We start from the raw sequence: 21,912 nt of genomic DNA, 5'->3' as shown, positions 1-21,912 counted from the left end.
GCCAAGAATTATTTTTTTATAAGCAAAAATGTTTTACTATTTTCATAATTATTAGTTATTTGTGTTTCTTTACTGAAATCCTTGTTCATATTCTTTTACCATTCTGTTCAGGTCCTTCTGGTTTGTAAAAGCTGTCTGTAATAAGTACATTAACCTTTTTTAATCTAATTTATATTATAGTTCCCCCCCCAACTTGACATTTGTTTTCAATTTTTATGTTTTTTTAATACATCAGAGAAATGTTTATATAGTCATATTATAATTTCTTTTGTTTTTGCCTTTGTATCCTTTAAAAGTCTTTTCAATCTTAAGATTAGGAAAAATTCCCTCTGTGTATTTTTTTAGTTCTTTGCTGACTTGTCTTTTGCATCTTTTAAGGTTTTATTTTAGAATATAAATATAAATCTCATTCCCTCTCCAAAATAGTTCTAATTTCACTGAAATTAAATAATCTATTCTTTCTCATTGATTAAATATTCCACCCTTACTTTATATCCTAAATTCTTAAATTTAAATTCTAAATTGTTATCCTAAACTTGGGTCTGTTTGGGGTTTTCTGTTATACACTATTATTAATTCATATAACCATTTTTCTCCCCTCCGTTACAGCTCTGCTGAAAACTCAGAGAATCCCTTTTATTATGCAGTGTTTTTTTCCTTTTGCTTAGTTTCAGCAGCTTCAATTACTATCAACAATTTGCTCTACTTGTTTTACCTATCCCCAATACGCACGTACACACACACACACACACACACACACACACACACACACACACACCCTTTTCTTGCTGGGCAGGCACACGTACACACACACACACACACACACACACACCCTTTTCTTGCTGAGGGTCTTAAAGCTAACCCTGGGCAGGGCAAAGCAGGGAGATGAAAAAGATAATTTCTTGCAAACCATAATACCACTGTTAGAGCCAACAAAATTAACAATAATTTCTGAATGTCGTTTAAAATTCAGTCGGTATTCAGAGTTGCCTGGTAGTTTCCAGGTTGCTATTCTGTAGTTGGTTTGTTCAAATCAAGACTCACTAATTAAACAAGACTCACTAATTGTATTAGCGTATGTCTCTTAATTCTCTTACTAACTCTAACACAAAACTCTGCCCCTATTTTTTGTGCCTTTGATCTTTTGAAAAAAACTAGGTATCTTGATCTATAGACTGTCCCACATTCTGAATTTGACTGATTGCTTCTTGTGGTATCATTTGACTTGTTCCTCTGTTACATTTTCTGTGGACTAGAAATTAGATCCAATGGCTTGATTAAATTCAGTATATTACTTCATTTATGTATTTCGTAAGCCAAAATATATATTTTGATTCTGTGTACCACATAATAATACCTGGTTGTCTCACTTTAGTGGTGCTAAGATAGATTAGTGGGTTCATTTGGTGACAGCCTGATCTTTTCATTATGAAGTTCCTCATTAAGCTTTCACTCATCTCTTGGTATCTGTTTATCATCTATTCCAGATGACCATTACATGTATCATTTATTCCCATATGGGTTGTACAATAGTGATTTTCCTGACTTTATCATTCTGAACTGATTAGCTGGAATTCCTCAGTATGTTCACATAATGGAATGTTTGATAACTATACAAAAGAATGTGGAGAATCTCTATATACAGATGTAGTTATTGCTAGCACTCTTTTTTAAGTGAAAAGGTCACATTTAGAGCAGTGTATATATATATTAGTTTATATTGTATTACTAAGTAGAGACAATGGAAGATAAGACCAAAAGCTAATAGTTAGCTTAGGGAGAGGGATCAAGAGTGAAACAAGATATTTCTGAATTATTATAAAGTTTTGACATTAAAACTACATAAATTTTATTCAAAAAAACAGAAAATGAATAAAAGATAGAAAGCAATCCTTGAAAATTAAAATCAAACAAAAAGAAGTGAACCAGTTTATCAAGTTGAATACATGCTGATATAGAAAAAAGTATTGTCTTAACAAATCTTAAAAATCAGTATTTTGTATGTTCTGAATAGAAAATAATCTAAGGACAAAAGAACTAGAAAGAAATCTTTAAATAACCTTCCACTTACAATAATATTAGTGTTGTTATATTGGAACTATCTTAGGATATTGTAGGATGAAACAAATAAGTAAGGCTGTTACCGGAGCTTCCCAGGGGGCTCAATGATAAAGAATCCACCTGTCGACACAGAAGATGGAGTTCGATCCCTGGGTTGGGAATTTCCTGTGGAGGAGGAAATGGCAACTCATTCCAGTATTCTTGTCTGGAATATTCCAGGACAGAGGAGCCTGGCAGGCTGCTGTCCGTGGGGATGCAAAGAGTTGGACTTGACTGAGCACATATGCATAAGGCTGTTACCATTAGAATCCAAGATTTTCAGCAAAAGAGAAGAGCGATATAGGCATAAAATCAAAAAAGTTAAAATGCCATTACCTAAATTTGAATTGGAAATGTCAGCGTGAACTCATTATTATTTTTTTTTCTTCTTCTTTGATTTCTATCTCTGTTGTAGAAGTCTGGGAGTAATAACAGCACAATAGCAATGTTATCTAAATTATGGTCTCTAGATACCATCCCAATTTAAAAGGAACCAAGAATCTTTTTTTCATAAATGGCTAATTTCAGTTCTGAAGGAGGAGTGATATGGAATGTCGTGTCAGAAAACAAGGAAACTAACAGAGACAAGGGTTCATATCAAAAGGACACTGGAATCAGCTGTAAGGGGCTGTCACTGGCAAAAGATTGGGTAGTGTGGGCATCAAAGCAAATAGTAACTACAATTCATTAAGTCACTTTGAGTTAATAAGTGCCATGACTTCATAATAATTTAAGAATATAAAAGGAAACAAAAACTAAGCAAGCAGAACTCATAGAACATCATTGTCATTCCTATGGCAGGAACATATGCTGAAAATTGAAAAACTTTAAAAATAAGCATTTATCCTGCCTTTTCAGTATGAAAGATATTCAGAGAAACCAAATTCTTGATGTTTGAAAAGCATTGTCAAAATTTTGTTGTTAAGTCTAACCATTCACATAAAGTTTAAATTTTTTCAGTGTTTTCACTTTGAGTTTTTTTAAGAGTGCTTTAAACTGAGCTGCCCTATTAGGTTTTTCTATTGTTACAAAGCTAGATTCAAACTTTATCTTCTTGCTTTCCTGTATGTTAATTTCCTATAATAGTCTAATAAATTGTATTTGTGTTTGATACATTGTTCTTTTGTTTCAAATTGCCCTTTCAGCAGTATCCTGGTATGAACCAGCTGTCCTCCAGTCTGGGAGGATTGAGTCTTCAGAGTTCTTCACAGCCAGAAAGCCTGAGACCCGTCAACCTTACTCAGGAGAGGAATATTTTACCCACGACTCCTGTTTGGGCTCCTGTACCCAACTTGAATTTAGACCTCAAAAAATTAAACTGTAGCCCAGAGTAAGTATTTATAATCTTTAGTAAGTAAAACCTTGTCAAAAACATTGCATGACTTTGAAACATAGTAAAAATACTATGGTATTAATTCCTTGATTGGAAGTTTTGTTAATGTGAACGCTTGTAATTTAGTTTGTGTAGAAATTCTGGATGTAAAATTTAGTTTAAGTCATTGGTTCCTGTCCTCTTTGTTGCTATTGAGTCTCATTCCTTGTCTCATTCCCTATTATCTAATGCTAGGAAAAGTTTTTTCTATTTTAGTGAAGGGTTTTAGAAACCCAAATCTACCTATATTTTTCTTAAATTTCTTTCTCCTCACTTTTCACCGGTAGTAACTTCTGATGCCTTTTAAATTAGGTGAAATCTTAATTTAATGCAGTTCAATCTCTGTTTGAAAAGGATACAGATTAGATAAGTAGTTTTTTTCTAAATTTTCTTTTCCCACTTAGTGTTGAATGAGAAGACCCTTGCCCCAACGTGTATTTATCCATTTATTTAGCCTGAATATTGATTTGGATTTTCTTTATTGAGCATTTCCTCACTTCACAGAGAAGTTTAGCTGGCAGCCTCCATCTGATGGCCACAAGCCACTGGTGTCTGCTGAGCTGTTACTCACCTCACAGTGCCCCCAAACCGAAAGGTCTCTGTTACTGCCTGCTGTCTGTTTTTCTGTTTCCTAAGTGTAGAATGTTTCTCTGTACCCAGACATCTTCCTGCTTCTGGAATCTCCTCATAAATTCTGATTCACAGACAATACTGTCTTTCTTGCATTAGAATTAGTGTTCTTTAGAGGCAACATATATATATGTATTTTTAAGGCAATAGTTTTCTAGCTTAAAAAATAAAGCTAACAAGTTCCTCTCTTTTTAACCAAAGTCAGGAAACAGAAAATGGGGGTGCTTGGAGGGTTCCACCTCTTCTACACACCCTACACTAGCCCCCAATCACTGTCTAAGGCAGTGCCAAAATCATTTCTATAAAAATGTATAATCATTGATTCCAGATTGAAAGTAGATGCCCAAACTACATGTAAGTTGCTATCGGGTCAATAAGTATGTGAATTATGGCCTTGTACTATGAATGGTTAGGCATCCCCCCAAGTAGGTAAATATAGTATATGTTTATGTGTAAGAGATCACATAGATAGGAAATAGTTCTCTGTTTCTACTCAATTATGTGTAAAATACATAAAATAACCTCTTACCTAAATAGCAAAGCAGAGTAGTAGGCTTTAGAGCATAGATTTAGAGTTTGACAGACTTAGGTACTTATCGTGGTTCCACTGATAAGTAGCCATGAAGCTGTGCCAATTACTCAATGTCTCAAATCTGTGTTGTCAACTGTAAAACAGGAATAATAATTGTGTCTGCATATTAAGAATAGTCATTCAGTGTTTCAGTCAGTTCAGTTGAGTTGCTCAGTCGTGTCCGACTCTTTGAGACCCCATGGACTGCAGCATGACAGGCTTCCCTGTCCATCACCAACTCCCAGAGCTTGCTCAAACTCATGTCCACTGCGTCAGTGATGCCATCCAACAATCTCACACTGTCGTCCCCTTCTCCCGACTTCAGTCTTTCACAGCATCAGGGTCTTTTCAAATGAGTCAGTTCTTTGCACCAGGTGGCCAAAGTATTGGAGTTTTAGCTTTAGCATCAGTCCTTCCAGTGTCAGGACTGATCTCCTTTAGGATGGACTGGTTGGATCTCCTTGCAGTCCAAGGGACTCTCAAGAGCCTTCTCCAACACCACAGTTCAAAAGCATCAATTCTTCAGCGCTCAGCTTTCTTTGTAGTCCAACTCTCACATCCATACATGACTACTGGACTTGAATGCTTTCTGAATTAGGTGTCAGACACTGTTTCTAGTTGCTGGGAATGAAGCAGTAAACCAAACAAAGTTCTCACAGTCTCATGTAACCTGTATCCTGTTAGGGAAGATGCACTGTGAGTAATCAAAGCAATGAATAACTATGAAGTAGGGAGTAGTAAGGATTGAGGTTGATTATTTTCAATTGAGGAGTCAGGATAGATTTTCCCAAGGAGTTAACATTTGAATAGAGATCTGAATGAAATGAGAGAGCAAAATGTGACTCTAGAAAGAGGGTGCCAAGCTGCATGAACAGCAGATGCAGTGGTCCTGAAGCAGAAGCCAACCTGGTGTGTTCGGGGAGCTCACCAGTGTAGAGCCAGCCCATGTCTGGATTATCTCTGCATGGTGTCAGCCACACTCCTTAGACGTCCCGGCACCGCCTCCGGCACCTCTGCCTGTGTGTCTGGCTGCTCCTGTGTCGGTTCTGTGTCTGCCGCTCTTGGGTTGTGGGCACTTGGTCTGTGAGAGGAATAGTGCTAGGGCGACACAATGAACGAAAGGTTGCTGATGGAGAAGATGAAGTACACAACCAAAGCAGATCAGACTAACTGATGCCCTGGAAGCATACGTAGATCTCAGAGCACTGAGGAAGAAGCCTTTCCTTCTGACTTGTGATCAGGGGTGAGGGTGGTTTCACAGGAAGCTAGAACTTTGATGAGTCTCATAGAAAAAGGAGGAGTTCAGGAGTTCAGTAGCTGAAGAATGCACAGTTGACCAAGAACAGCATTCTTAAGATGGAAAGGTACAGTTTCACTCATGTTTTATGCTCCCTCCTATTCATGCCCTGATAGTCATACCAGAGTTACTGTGTTTTCCTAAGTGTGTTGTACTTTTTCACCATGAAAATGTTGAGTCCTTAATTTGGATCTTTTGACATATAAATTGCATATGTACCTGTTAAGTCATCAGGACCCTTGTAGTTATAGTTATGTAGTATGTCCAGTGATTTTCACGTATCCTCTTAAATGTCTGGCTGTCTACAACTGTCCACGTCAGTATTAATATTTTTCCTGATAGCTGACATAGTCCATGTTGTTTCTGTCTTTACAGCTCATTTCGGTGTACTTTAACAAATATTCCACAGACACAGGCGTTACTGAATAAAGCTAAGCTTCCTTTAGGATTGTTGTTACATCCCTTCAGAGACCTAACGGTAAGGTAACATATTTTAAGATATTTGTGGGTATTGACCTCTGTACTTACATTCAAGATGTTTAGATTGTATATTTTCTTAGAACTTTTTTCATTTTGTTTTATTGAAGGTAGAATTAATTATTTCTGTCAGTTTTGATACAACAAACGTTTTCTGTTACCTGCTGACAGGAGCAAAAACGTAAAGGCAGATAATTGCAGTGCAGGATAACTAATACCTGTAACTAATCAGAATCTATGAAGTAGTTAGGTAATGAATGCAGTACTGGAAGGGGTTTCCTCTGGGTACAGTAGCAGATGTTTTCTACAAGCAATGAGATCTGAGCTGGATTTGGAAAGACTGGTAGTTTTAGCGGTACTGTCTAAAACAGCCACAGATGACAGATAAACATTACGAGTTCTTTTTTAAACATAAAGGAAACACCACTAATGATGCACAGTTACGGAGGAAAACCATATGATTGTTCCCAACTGTATTAATCAGATAACCTTTGTAATAATAAAGTCTAAATTCTTCAAGCCTATTGAATTAAAGCATTATTTTTTACCGTTTCCATAGTCTATTTGATTTAATACCTACCATGCTGGATTTTTATACATATTACTGGTATTTCGTGCAAGTATATTATATTTAAACTAAAATTTCTAAACTTCAGAAAAAACATTTAATCAGATACATTTTATTTATAAGTTGTATTTCACCCTCATACTTCTTTATTACTGTGGTTTTTTTATCCTTTCATTGCTAATGAGTTTCTTTTGCTCTCATTCAACCAAAAAACATTTTTTGATTACCTGTCATGCTGAGTGCTGAGGATACAAAGGTCATTAAGCTTCCTTGTGGAGTTTTCTTTCCTCAAGTGAATAGAAAATAAAATAATTATAATAGGTGATAAGTACCTTTATTATATTCATTCAGTAAGTACTATTTGACCACCTGTAATAAAATTGCAACCTTTATCTCTAAACCACGATGGGTAGCTTCCCATATACATAGGTGAAAATTTTTGTCTGAATATGTATTCCATATATGATAGCTTCCGGAAGTGTATACACTAAATTGGCAGCAGTGACTTCTTGGGAATGTAGAATTCTGGGTAATTTTTAATTTCCTCATTTTCAGTTAAATATATTTCCTAACTTTTTCACAAATAACATGTAGTTACTTATGTGTAAAGTTCCTGTCCCACACTAAGCCTTGAGAGATGCTCTGTCTTTAAGGCACGTTGTCCTTGGTTTCTGGTGGCCGTGGTCCCTGCCCGGGCTGTGTGGTTGCCTGACAAGCAGGGCCTTGGAGTCTGGCACCAGGCGCAGTCAGGCGGCAGAGACAGAGGCATCTTATACAGTACGAGTCTCTCACCCTTGCTTCTTATCAGTTTAGCTGATAAGCTGAGGTTATTATATTATCTTGGCCAACCAGACTTTTCTTGTCTGCCAGTAACTTTCATTACATTTGACTTGGCTTTATTTTAGTGTTATTTTACAGTTTGTGACAGAAAGGGGAGAAACTTGGTAGCTTATTATGTTGATCATTGCATCACTGGAATTTATTAAAATGCTTCAGTTTCAAAACACAAATGTGTTTTCTGTTCTGTATAGGGAGCAGAGCAGTATGTGGTCCATTTTTCCTCTGGGGTGTTTTTTTCTGCTACAACATCTTTATTCTCTTTCCTAGCAATTACCAGTGATAACATCCAATACCATTGTGAGGTGCCGATCTTGTCGAACATATATCAACCCTTTTGTATCCTTCATTGATCAACGTAGATGGAAATGCAATTTGTGCTATAGAGTTAATGATGGTGAGTTTCATATTCTTTTAAAATATTTATTTCATTTATCTGTGCCAGGTCTTAGCTGAGGATGTATAGCTGTGGCATGCGGGATCTTTAGTTAACAGCAGGTGAGCTCTAGATCTCAGACTAGGGATCAAACCTGGGCCACCGGCATTGGGAGCAGAGTCTTAGCCACTGGACCACCAGCAAAGTCCCTCAGATTGTTAAAATAATGTGTCTTGTATTATTTTAGACATTTTGACATTGTTGCTATCATCTGGTCTCTCCTCACTGTTTATAAACTTTCATGACACTTTTAATGAAGAGAATACAGGCTAGGGACACTTCATTTTTGGCTGGCCAAGGGGATAATTGATAATGTGGAGATTGACAGGGAGGAGAGAAGGTAAAAAGAATTCATAAATTATTTTTGAAGAAGTGAAGTGAAGGAGTGCAGGTGAGACAGATGAGAGCATGCACACTAATCATGCTTGACCCTGACAAGTTTAGATTGTCTTATTTTTGTACATTTGGTTCATTCAACTCAGTGTAGATCTCTGCCAGTATGTGTGGATGCATGCGTGCATATGTATCTACTGTCCCCTTTAAGGACGTTTCTTAGATCCTCTTACTATGATTGCTTTCAAATCTGTGTTTCTGATTTCTTTCCCATGTCATGTGACATAATAAATAGGACACAAGCCTACAAAGCAAGGCTCCTTGTGTCCTGGTTTTCTCATCTGATTTTGGAAAATAAGTTTTCTTGTCCTCCTGATTTATTTTTTAAAGAAGGTTTAGGGGATTAGTTTTTACCATTAGATCTTCACAAAGCTGTTATAAACTTCATAAATATTAATGATAGAGGTGTTTATTTCTAGGCATATATATGTATTTAGAAATTGTGCTACTAAATTTGTACTGGATTCCTAATCTTATCTAGTTCCTGAAGAATTTATGTATAATCCCCTTACCCGATCCTATGGAGAGCCTCATAAACGGCCAGAAGTTCAGAATTCAACAGTGGAGTTCATTGCTTCTTCAGATTATATGGTAACTATTCAGTGTTAAAATTAGTCCTAGAGTGCAATTGTATTGGTCATTTGGTAATTTACTCTTAAGTGAATTCTTATCTAATTTTTTAAATTGTCCATAGTATGATTTCTTTGAAATAGTGCTGAAAGCTTGTACTTAACAAATAGATAACTCTTTGTATCTTTGTTAAGATTATTTGATCTCCTAGAAGAGTGCAGTTACATCCCTAAGAAACATTGGTAATGTTTCCTAATAAATACTATCATCTACAATTTGTTGCCATTTTGATTTCATTACTTGCATGGAATGAATATAAGTATTCTTTTTACCATTTAGTATTTAAGATCCTTCAATAGAAAATCTCATATTTTTGTCAAAAATTGCTTTTAAGAACTTGCTTTACACCTAGCACTTAACCCTTGGGATTCAACTGCCATCAGGTGACCCAATGGTACTAATGATTGTCAGGTTTAAAAATATAAATGTTTAAAGTAAAATATTTTTAGGAGTAGGGAAGGGGTTAAAGATTAATATAAAATAATAAATATGCTTAATTTTCCTTGGAAAGATATCTCAGCCATCACTCCATCAGGAAGACATTTAGCCTATCTGTTTAACCATTACTGTGTAATTACCGCCTAATCATGCTTAATCCATGACCAAATTTAAAGGAAAAAAAATCAAAGGAATATCATTTTCATTACCTAAGATCTTATAAAACATTGATTCTATTTGTGTAGATATATGTATATATATTTTACAATCAGTAAATATCCAGTACTAGTTGTGATATAAAAAGAATGACTTATACCTACTGAATATGTTACATTATTTCTATTCCTTTCAGCTCCGTCCACCTCAACCCGCAGTTTACTTGTTTGTTTTAGATGTGTCTCATAATGCAGTAGAAGCTGGATATTTGACAATTTTATGCCAGGCACTGCTAGAAAATCTAGACAAGTAAGAATTTTTTTTACTCAGTGTGTGTGTGTGTGTATAAGTGTATAAAATGTGAAGCATGTATATTAGCAATTTATGGGGTTGGGTTTTATTAAGTTTAATTTCATTTATCACTAAAAGAGTACATCGTATCTACTTTAGAATAAAGATCTACTGCGTATATTATTTGGATTTATAACTTTATATCTGAATGTTAAAACCATAATAGTTTTAATACCTAGGAATTTAGATTTTATCTAACTATCCCCCTTGACTTAGCGAGTCTGAGCACTTAGATCCAGAAAACTCAACCTAGCCAGGGTATCAAGGATCTGGATGAGAGAAATCGAGCTGTAATTTATGCCTGAGCAAGAAGTTTTTCATAAGACAGTTTCAGATGTGCTAATGAGAAAATGAGCCAGATAAAGGGAGAGGGAATTGATACTGTGCTGAATATTTCAAGAAGCCAGAAACTGAACTGGCACATTAGTAAGAAGCTTTATGGTGAAAGTGGAAACAAAGTATAGGATAAGGTGATTATACTTGGCTCTAATTCCTGCCTGTCTATCTACCAGTATTAGTCATGAAGGAGACCCTTAACTAAACTTAAAAAGTGGATGTTCCAGATCTCTAGGAAACAAAGTTGTTTGTACATTTCTTCTTCTACTCCAACACCCATAAGAAATATGGCTTAAGGTTGTTAGTAAGAGTAGCTTCCTACTGCAGTGGGTTCTTGATTTGTGTAGAGGTGTAGGGGTGAATATATATATTGAATATATTCAATTGAATTGAATTCAATATATATATATATTCAATATATATTGAATGTATTTCAATATTGAAAATACATGAATATTTTGTCAGAAATACTCAGTGATTCCAAAAGGTTCTTCTCTTCCATCTTCCATTTGAGTTTGAGAATCCTTATTCTGTTGAGTGCTAGCTCTAGACACTATAATTGTGTATCACTGATTTTGGCCTGTGAATAAACTGATAACATTGAGACATTCAGGATTAAAAACATCCAGAGATATTAAATGATTTGCTTGAAGTTTCTGTTAGTAACTTAGTGATTTCATATGTTTGTTCTTGATTGAAGCATTTGCCCTTTCTAAGTCACAAGTGCTTAATTTAGACATGACTTTAGCAGTGAGTAGCAAAGGAAGACACTCTGCAAAGAAATAGCTTTTAAGACTGAAGAGTTAGCTTGCTGGAAAGGTATTTGATGATATAGCACTAGAAATAGGAGCCAGTGCAATGCAAGAGACCAGGGTTCAATCCCCAGGTCGGGAAGATCCCCTGGAGAAGGCAGTGGCAGCCCACTCCAATATTCTTGCCTGGAGAATTCTATGGACAGAGGAGCCTGGTGAACTATAGTCCATGGGGTTGCAAAGAGTCAGACACGACTGAGACAAACACATTCACTTTTCACTTTCAACAGAGATGAGTGACTATTTGCAAATTAAATGGTCTATGGAAAGCCAAAAAGATAATATTGGGAATGAAAAATAGTTTCTAAAAACATATATGTTTGATTAAAGTGGAAATTAAAAGTATCAGGAAAGTAAAAATGTAAAGGTGATAGGATAGCAATAAGATATTACCATGCTTTTGGAAAGGGCTGTGTATATAACTTTGAGAAAGGAAATTCGATGCTGGAGCAGTTCTCTAGTTCAGCTTTGTATTTTGGCCTAGAGTTACGTAGTGTCCGTTGCGATTGATAACAAATGACTCTAATAAGCAGTGACCTTAGAAATCTCAAAGAAGTGAAGAAATTAGTCTGTAGAAACAAGGTAAATCTTGACCAGTATTGCTAAGCTAAACACCTGCATAACTTGTTTTCTGTTCTCTGAAATGCCTTTTTTAAAAATTGGAATATAATTGCTTTACAGTGTTGTGCTGGTTTCTGCTTTACAACATCATGAATCAGCCTCTAAGTAGCCTGATTGATCCTTCATAGTAATAATAGTGCTTCTTGCTTTGGTGCACACTGTTTGGCATCCTGTAATATTAAAAAATATCTTTAAAGACATTGCTAAAACGATAAATTATGTAAAAAATTATAATAAATTACATTTAAAAATTATAGAGTTAACATGATGGTACTTAGAAATATACTGATACTTTTGTAAGGCAGGGCATCTATCTTATTATTAATAAGGATAGCTTGACAGGCTTTTTTTTGACAGGCTTTTAAATGGTTATTTATTCTTTGCTGTATTATTGACTTGAATACTGACAGAAAATTTGAATACTTGAATACTCACAGAAAAATTTTAAAACAATGATAATAGATTAAATGTCTTGATGTTTCTGAATGTGGTTTTTATTTAAAATTTTACATGTTAAAATCTTTTCTTGAAAAGTACTCATTTTGTCCTTAAAATACTTAAACAATGTACATGATTTTTATAATACTAAAACTGAAAATATGAGCGATTTTTACTTAAAGGAGTTTGTTTCAGAGGAAAGTTAGCAAAAAAGTCTTTGTTTTTTAAGCATATCATTTTAAGTTTTGATTTATTATTTGAAGATAGTTCTGTTATCAGAGGCATGAACTCTATAACATGTCTGGTTTCATCTGAAAATGAAATGTTTTATACTTACTCTTTTCTGATATGCATTGGTTCAGATAGCGGTAGCTATCCTCTATAAAAAAAAAATAAACAATTAGTATTTTTTGAAAATAGGATATGTCACTTAGCAGTTTGAATTTAAAATTATAATTTTTATCTTTAGGCTCCCTGGAGATTCACGAACAAGAATAGGATTCGTGACCTTTGATAGCACTATTCATTTCTACAATTTACAAGAAGGATTATCACAGCCTCAAATGTTGATTGTATCTGATATAGATGGTAAGCAGTGAATAAAACAAACCTCTATTAATAAAACAGAATTTTGGAATTAAGGTTACTTTATTTTACAATACAACTTGTCATAATGCTTGTCATAATGCTGCACAGATAATTTAGCTCATTAGATATTTGTTTTAAAATAATTGCTTTCCTGGAAAGTACTTGAGTCAAAGTTTTTCACACCTGTGTATGTGTACTTACACATGCTCACACACACACACGTATGATATGTACAGAGGATATATATTAAATAAAGCAATATTGTGCATACCCTTTACATGTATGGACTTAAAAAACTAAGATTTTTAAAATTCGAAATTCTTTTGAGTTTATTTATATTTTGGTTAAAATATATGTTTTCCCTATAGATGTTTTTCTACCTACTCCGGATAGCTTACTTGTGAATCTATATGAAAGTAAAGAGGTGAGATTGACTTTTTTTTTTAAGTACTAAAGTATTTCTGTTACTTCAACTGATTGTAATATTGAACATGTGTTTACTTGGTATATATTAACATTTCAGTAAACATTGTAGGTAGCATATCTGTTGACTGCTCACTTTGCATTCCTCCAAAATGTAGTGGCATATACTGTACTCTGGAATATTTTAAAGAAGAATATTGCCCTTCCTTCTTAGTAATTCCACTTTTAATCTTTGTTTTCCCAGCTTATAAAAGACTTATTGAATGCATTACCAAATATGTTCACCAATACAAGAGAAACACACAGTGCCCTGGGTCCTGCTCTCCAGGCTGCCTTTAAATTAATGTCTCCAACAGGTGGCCGTGTGTCTGTATTTCAGACACAGTTACCTTCCTTGGGGGCAGGACTTCTGCAGTCCAGAGAAGATCCTAATCAGAGATCAAGCACAAAGGTATATTAGTTCCTCTCTCATATTCAAGATCATGGTTTCTACCTCTATTGACTTGTTTAATTATTTGATAGTCTATTTTTCTAATTCTTTGACAGTAAAAAAAAAAAAATACAAACTGGTAAGAGTGTTTAATTTAAATTACCATTTTGTTGTTGTGTTTGTTGCAGTGTGTTCTTTTTAATACTTTGTTTTATGAGTCATAGAAATTTAGAAATTATCTACTCTAACCCTTTTTTTACAGATGAGGAAACAGATTAAACAGTCTTGCCAAAAGTTAAATTAAGATTTAATGGTAAAGATGTGACTTAGATTTTCTGACTTTAGTGCTCTTTTCTATTTCACAATTGATAAAACTTACTAAATCTGAGATATAATTTAATCTGCACATATTAATAAACTTTTAATGAAGGTAATACAAATCATTGTATAAAACTTGGAACATAGAAACATATAGATGATCAGTTATCTCATTGTCAAGATAATAGTAGTTAAATAAATACAAATAAGCGTAATTGGGCATCATACATGTATACTATATTTTTTCATTGACTTTTTTCACTGAAGTGAGCATTCACTCATAGTGAGCATTTTCGGAAGTCCCTAAAAATTCTACTTAAAAAAGGTTTTTTAGTAAATATGAAAAACATGATTTTGTTAATTGCCTTCTTGCTGTTTAAGAGTGAAATGAGGCTGAATGTTCCTAGGATTTTACAGTGAAGACTTGGTCAGGGTATTTTTTTTGTTTGTTTTGTTTTGGTCAGGGTATTTTAACCCCAATTTCAAATACTCATTTTTGTTCTGTAAATAAGTTTTGTCTGACCTCAACTTATATATATGAAAATGCCATTGCATCTAGTTATGAGTATGAATTAAACAGTTTTAATAGTGTTGTAAATCTTTAGCCACATTTTCAGTTTTTCCCTAAGATAAATTTCTAGAAGTGAAATTATTGGATCAATGAGTATAAACTGTATTTAAAATTATTATTTTATTTTACTTATTGGGATTTCTAATCAACCTGTACTCTTAAGGACTCTGATTACTTTTTTATTCTTTACCAATTTGCTAAAGAATTGCACTGTGTTTTACTTTTTATGAAATTGTGCTTTTAAATTGCTTTTGAGAAAGAAGCTAATTTCAAAATAAACTGGGGACAAGTATATTTTTATATTTATATTTTTTATTATATTATTTATATCTATATTTTTTAACTCATCAACAAGTACAGCTAACATTATCCAGTGCATTGATCCATCGTAATCCATTATGGATTACTGAACAAAAGCAAAGTGTTTACTGATTTCTTTGATACAGTTTTGAGTTTTTTGTTCTCATTTAACTTTTAGAAGTATTATCTATCTATAGCCTGAGACTCAAGAATTTAAGTGTCTGTTCTAAGCTCACATAATAATCATACACTATAATTGAAACATTTTGTTGTGCAATGTAGTGAAATAATTAAGAACTTGGAGCCTGGCTCTTGCATTCTTAACTCTTCTCTATTGCCACCTCCTCAGCTCAAGTGTCCTGGTACCAACAGGAAAGACTTTGCTCACTCTGTTAGTCTCTCGTGTTATTGTGTAACAGTATACGTGTAATAATTGGTAACAGCACTCATTCTGGAGCCAGACTGCTTGGATACTCCAGCATCTACCACTGAATAACTATGTAATTAGTTGAGTTACATAGTCATTTGTTTGCCTCAGTTCCCTCATCTGTAAAATGTTGGTAACTCTGTGAAATATATATTATTATGAGGATTAAATAACTTAATTATATAAGACATCTATGCTGCCCTATATGTGCTTTTATAAATGTTAGTGATTATTCTCATAGGAAATCTATGCCAACTACCTAGACATAAAAAAATACCCTTAGTTTGATAGGGGGACAGAGGATATTCTCTTCCTTATTGTAACAGATAGAAATATATGCATAATTCAAGGTTTTCTAGCTCTTACTTTGTGACCTATTGACTTAGGTTGTACACCATCTTGGCCCTGCAACTGATTTTTATAAGAAACTCGCTTTAGATTGCTCAGGGCAGCAGACTGCAGTGGATCTGTTCCTTTTAAGTTCACAGTATTCTGATCTCGCTTCTCTAGGTAAGGAGATACCATTGTATTTATCTGTTTTTACATAAACATTTTTAGCATATAATTAAATGTAAATTCTTTACTAAGAGTTCTCAGTTGTTTGGGGAGAAAGACATGTGAATTAGATAATGTCTATGAAATTACCACTAAACTTTAAAAAAAAACAACAACCCTATCCTATACAAATATAAAATGCTAATCTGGGTTGTTGTTTTTGTTTAAATACAATTCTTTTACCATTCTGCTCAACAGTAAACTTAATATATGTTATGTTTTATAAATATTTCTTTCTCAGACATATATATAATCCCCGTTTTTGACCACTGTAGGTTTTTTTTCATTATAACTTAGATTTCTTCATAATACAGAATCTGCACTGCTGTTGGACAAGTAAAATGTTATCATTTCAGTAGCTAATACTTTTCCTTTTTCTCTCTAAAGCTTGCATGTCCAAGTATTCTGCAGGGTGCATCTATTATTATCCATCTTTCCACTATACTCACAATCCTTCACAAGCAGAAAAGTTACAAAAAGATCTAAAACGGTATCTCACAAGAAAAATTGGATTTGAAGCTGTTATGAGAATAAGGTGTACTAAAGGTATGAAATTATAAAAGTTATGCTTTATATTATATACTTTTTCAAAATTAATAAGCATTCATGTATTGACAACCTGTGACCACCTTTCATTATCATAAAAAAGATTTTCTACTTGATCCAACTAGCTGTACTGTTTTAAATATTATTATTAAATAATCATTGTTCAGTTTTTTAAGTAATTTGAATAAGTGGACAGAGGTAATGCTTTGCCTTATTAGGAGGAAGTCAAGAGAAAGCCCATATTGGAGGTGATTTCAGATGAATTTGAGGAATAGGGAAGATCTTAAGTGAAAATTGTCCTATTAATGATCTTTGCCTTCCTCATCATTCAAACAGTCTTCAGTTTCAGTTATCTCTGTTTTATGTGAAAAGTACTGCTCCCCAGTTATCCTTTTGATACAAAATCAGAGATATTTTTTATTTAAAAAGTAGCTTTAATCTGAGGTAAAGAGTCTAGTGCTACTTCATCTTTTATAACAAGTTTTCTCTTCCCTAGGTCTTTCCATGCACACTTTTCATGGAAATTTCTTCGTCCGTTCCACTGATTTGTTATCCCTCGCCAACATCAATCCCGATGCTGGGTTTGCAGTACAACTCTCAATTGAAGAAAGTTTGACAGATACTTCCTTAGTGTGCTTTCAAACAGCCCTGTTATATACATCTAGCAAAGGTAATGTTAACAGAAGTGAAATGTAACCTGCCCCGTAATTCTCACCTCTTTTCATCTACCGGGAGATTGGGAAGAGTGAACACCAATGGGAAGTAATGGAATTTGTGTTCATCAAATATACGTTCCGTTCACTCATTTTGAATCTTCAAAGAGTGCCTTTTTTGACTTATGGAAGACTTGTACCCCCAGAATCATATTAGCATAATAACTCAAACTAAATCTGTCTGGGTTATCCTGAGCGTTATTTCTTTATCCATAACAGAAATTCTCCATGGCACTTAAGGTCTATCTGGTCTGTTTTCTGACATTATACCATGTAACATATAATTTAGAATGAGTACTGCTAAGATTAAAAACCAGAACCTAGTGTTCAGAATATAGTGTATGTTCATAGTTTATGTTCAGGTTTAGAGAATGTTTAATTTTCTTTAAAACATGTTCATTGTAAAACTTTGTTTTTGCCATTTCAAAATCCTGTTGGTAATTTAATACCATCAAATAATAACTTGAATAATATTTTGACCTATTTGCTTTCTTTATTTCTTGGCCTGATGTATTTTGCAATGACATGGATTCATCCTTTCATTAGGTGAGCGGAGAATTAGAGTGCACACTCTTTGCTTGCCAGTGGTCAGTTCACTAGCAGATGTGTATGCAGGAGTGGATGTACAAGCTGCCATCTGCCTCCTGGCAAACATGGGTAAGTAAAAAAGTGAAGCAACAGGTGAAATATATTTTTCTATACTAAAAACTGAAGCCTGGGCATTGTTTTACCCTAGAAATTCCTCATTTAAAAAGTATTTATATTTTACATTTTCATTTACAACAGTGTGAATTGAGCTGTTCTCATTCTTATGAATTCTTTAGTTTAAAAATCATGTGTGGGATTCATAATCATTAATAACTGGTAGCATCTCAAGTGTTTTTCAAATGGTGACTGCATGAACAAACTGGTACATCCATATGATGGAATACAACTCGGCAATGAAAAGGAATGAACTGTTGATATGTGAACAGACGTGGATGACTCAAAGGCATTATGCTAAGTGAAAGAAGCGAAACTCAAAAGGGTACATACAAATGATTCATTCATTCAACATTCTGGAAAAGTGAAAATTATAAGAATGAAGAATAGTTCACTGATTATCAGGGTTGATGGAAGGAGGAGGATTTTTACTACAAAGGGGCAGCCACACTCAAGGGAACAACTGAAATGTATTTTTCTAACCTAAAAATGAAATTTCTGTTTGTTTCTTAAGTATTGCATGTAAATTTTATCTCTTAACAATATTTACTGGCATCTAATGGTTAAAAACTTTTTCATTTTCGTTGCTTTATAGCTGTGGATCGATCAATTTCCTCAAGTCTATCGGATGCAAGAGATGCCTTAGTGAACGCTGTGGTGGATTCATTATCTGCATACGGCTCAACTGTTTCAAATTTACAGCACTCGGGGTTGATAGCACCCAGCTCCCTCAAGTTGTTTCCTCTCTATGTTTTGGCCCTTCTCAAACAGGTAGCTCTCTGTACACTGTTAGATTTTATAAAGTCTTATGAAATTTTCAATGTATAGGTTTCCAAACCTAGTTTTTCTGGTGGGTGGTAGGGAATTAAATACTTGATTAGACAGTTGCAGCTTAGCATTGGAGGAGTTTTAAACAGGAAGAGGTGAATGGAAAATGAAGGTATACAAATACATGATGACTGTCATGAAACTATGCTCTCACTCTGACATGTGGGAGCAGCATGAATAATGGTGTGTGTGTAGCACACTCTTAGTATGTGCTCCTGGAAAGAGACTCTAAGGACAGGGCCTGCTGTTCATTGGACATCTTCCCAAGTCTCCGGCACCATAATACATGTTGTATATACATCATCGCATTTAATCCTTACTGCTCCCTAGAGGTATTCTTTTCTCCTTTTTTCTTATGATGTCAGTCAGTATACCTTTGAGAAGCTAAGTAACTTGCTCACATATCTACCAATTAAATTGTTAGTGTTGAAAACTGAATCCAGGCCTATCTGGTGTGAAGGCTGTGCTTTTCCCATGGCTGATGGTATATATCTGTTTTAATATTTGTCCACCATATTTATGTTTTACTGAAAAATGTGTATTGTTTCTTCATGTAGAAAGCATTTAGAACTGGCACAAGCACACGCCTGGATGATCGTGTATATGCCATGTGTCAGATAAAGTGTCAGCCACTTGTTCATCTAATGAAAATGATTCATCCCAACCTGTACAGGATAGACAGATTGACAGATGAGGTATGATTTTTTTTTCATTGTGTTTGAAATTTTTTAATTTAAATTTATTTGGGTGTCTTGATTCTGCATCTAAGATAGTATTGTATTGTTAACAATTTCTTCCATCTGTTTTTCCCCTGTGACAATAATACATTAAATACAGACGTTAACTATGGATTTGATTAGACAACAGGACTATTAGATAGTATCATGGTTATGGCATTTTCAAAAATAGTTTCATATGGGAAGTGATTCACTTTGTGGATTTGATTACATTTACTGCAAAGCGGCATTATAGAAGGACATTTCCCTTTGTATTTTGAAGATATTGACAGTTTCTGATGTGATCAGAGTGCAACTTTGACTATATTATTGTAAAACTAATGTGGTATCCAACAGTATTTTTAATATGCCAATATGTAATGTCTTTTTTTCTACTCTTTGGAATCAAAAAGTCCTTTGTAGCAGATATTGTAGTCGTACTTTTAGTATATCCTGAACCCAGAAGGGAAGGAAATGGGCAGATCTTTTTACCTAGTCAAGTTTTTATGTTTTAAATTTGAATACCTTTGAGCATCTTTTAATTCAGATACATTTGAGAGTCTTGATTCTACAGCCAAAGTGGTATATGTTATCAATACAGTCCATCCTTGAGCAGCATGAGGGTCATGAGCACCACCCCTGTGCAACTGAAAGGCCATGTGTAACTTCATGGTCAGTCCTCTGTATCCTCGATTCGGTGCCCGCGGATTCAACCAACTGCAGATCATGTAGTTCTGTAGTATGTATTGAGAAAAACTGCATATCGGTGGACCTACGTAGTTCACACTCATGTTGTTCAAAGGTCACCGGTAGTTTTTACATATTACAAAATTATCAAGTATCATTTTTCAGTATCAGAGCTAGTGGCCATTAGCTTCCAGCCTGGGATAGTAGTTATGTAAGGTCATTCACATTCTATCTTTTATTCTTTTCAGGGTGCAATACACGTTAATGACAGGGTTGTACCTCAGCCACCTCTTCAAAAATTGTCTGCAGAGAAACTGACACGAGAAGGTGCTTTCCTTATGGACTGTGGCTCTGTAAGTACTCTTTCGTGACAAAGTTTAACAACTGCAGCTGGCAAAAGGAGAAACACTTACAGGATCCAGCTCTGTTACCACAGATCAGGCAATGAAAGGTGGTTTGGGAACTCAGGGGCAATAAATTGGAACTTGCACAGGAGATCAGTTTATTTAAGAGGAGTAAAGAGAGAAATTCCTTACTTCAAGGAATTTTTTGTCTAGAATCATAAAATTCTAAGGGACCTGAAGAATTTTTGTAGTTCAAATTAATCTATTGTCTGAAATGCCATTAATAATTAGGATTTCAGGAGATGTCATTGGACAGGGTGGTGGTGAAGGGTGTCAGAATAGGCAGGGTGGCTTCGTTAATGATACCTTGTGAGCAGGAAGAGAATTCCAATAGCCACAATGCAGGGTGGGGAGTGGTAGGGCGCAGGGGACATTGGTTAAAGTACAGAGGCAGTGATTGAAATAATGGAAATAGCGGGTAGGAAATGTAGTAAGTCATATATCTTGGTTGAAGCTTTGGGGTAAAAGTAAGGAAAATGGTAAAATGTATTTTATGAGAAGCTTGAAATCTCAGCAGAGAAGATATGAGCCACTCTGGATTCCTGAATGCAAATTCCAAATACGCAGGTTACAGGCTTCCTTTTTCACTTTCGTGTTTATTCCTGCTTGATTTGAGCTAGTGTACTTTGTCTCTTTTATGCTTGATGATTTTGAGAAAATGAGCCGTAATGGGTTTCCAATTAGGGAGTTTTACTGTGATTTGTTTTGTTTTTAGATTTTTTACATTTGGATCGGAAAGAGCTGTGACAATAACTTTATAGAGGATGTGCTTGGGTATCCTGATTTTGCATCAATACCACAGAAAATGGTCAGTGGATTTATATAGCTTTAACTTTTTGTGTACTTACTTGTTTAATTTTATTTTTTGAGATATAATGCACATAAGAGTCACCATTTTAATAATTTTAAAATGTACAATGCATTTGTTTTTAGTATATTCAGTGTTTACAACCATTTCCAGTATATAATTTCAGAGCATTTACATCACCTCAAAAAGAAACCTGTATCTCCCAATTCTTCGTTTCTGTTTTCCCTGGGCAACCACTAACCTACTTTCTATCTGTGTGAATTTGCCTGTTTTAGACAGTTCATATATATGGAATCACACAATGCAAGGCCTTTTGAGTTTGACAACTTCTCACCATGATTTCAACATCCATATTGTAATGTGTATCAGTACTTCATCCTTTTTTATGACTAAATAAGAGTCCATTGTATGAATAGATCACATTTTGTGTATC

General features: G+C 34.5%; 1 protein-coding gene across 5 annotated transcripts in view; it reads left to right on the top strand.

The window, feature by feature from the left end:
* Positions 1–21,912, top strand: part of SEC24B (SEC24 homolog B, COPII coat complex component) — a 78,965-nt gene that overhangs the window by 53,870 nt on the left and 3,183 nt on the right. For 3 of the 5 annotated variants that reach the window (XM_043870957.1, XM_043870952.1, XM_043870954.1), the window contains 16 exons: positions 3,246–3,430; positions 6,346–6,448; positions 8,123–8,249; positions 9,163–9,272; positions 10,102–10,214; positions 12,933–13,051; positions 13,420–13,475; positions 13,719–13,925; positions 15,907–16,030; positions 16,463–16,621; positions 17,118–17,291; positions 17,881–17,991; positions 18,632–18,807; positions 19,422–19,559; positions 20,516–20,620; positions 21,387–21,479. In XM_043870957.1, the coding sequence (XP_043726892.1) occupies positions 3,246–3,430; positions 6,346–6,448; positions 8,123–8,249; positions 9,163–9,272; positions 10,102–10,214; positions 12,933–13,051; positions 13,420–13,475; positions 13,719–13,925; positions 15,907–16,030; positions 16,463–16,621; positions 17,118–17,291; positions 17,881–17,991; positions 18,632–18,807; positions 19,422–19,559; positions 20,516–20,620; positions 21,387–21,479 (2,100 nt within the window). The remainder of the gene's footprint in view (positions 1–3,245; positions 3,431–6,345; positions 6,449–8,122; positions 8,250–9,162; positions 9,273–10,101; positions 10,215–12,932; positions 13,052–13,419; positions 13,476–13,718; positions 13,926–15,906; positions 16,031–16,462; positions 16,622–17,117; positions 17,292–17,880; positions 17,992–18,631; positions 18,808–19,421; positions 19,560–20,515; positions 20,621–21,386; positions 21,480–21,912) is intronic. The other 2 variants (XM_043870956.1, XM_043870953.1) reach the window with 1 other exon arrangement.

The sequence above is a fragment of the Cervus elaphus genome, chromosome 17 (assembly GCF_910594005.1).
Source record: "Cervus elaphus chromosome 17, mCerEla1.1, whole genome shotgun sequence".
Lineage (NCBI taxonomy): Eukaryota > Metazoa > Chordata > Mammalia > Artiodactyla > Cervidae > Cervus > Cervus elaphus.
The sequence above is the reverse complement of the archived record's forward strand: the minus strand, read 5'-3'. Positions and strand labels throughout refer to the sequence as shown.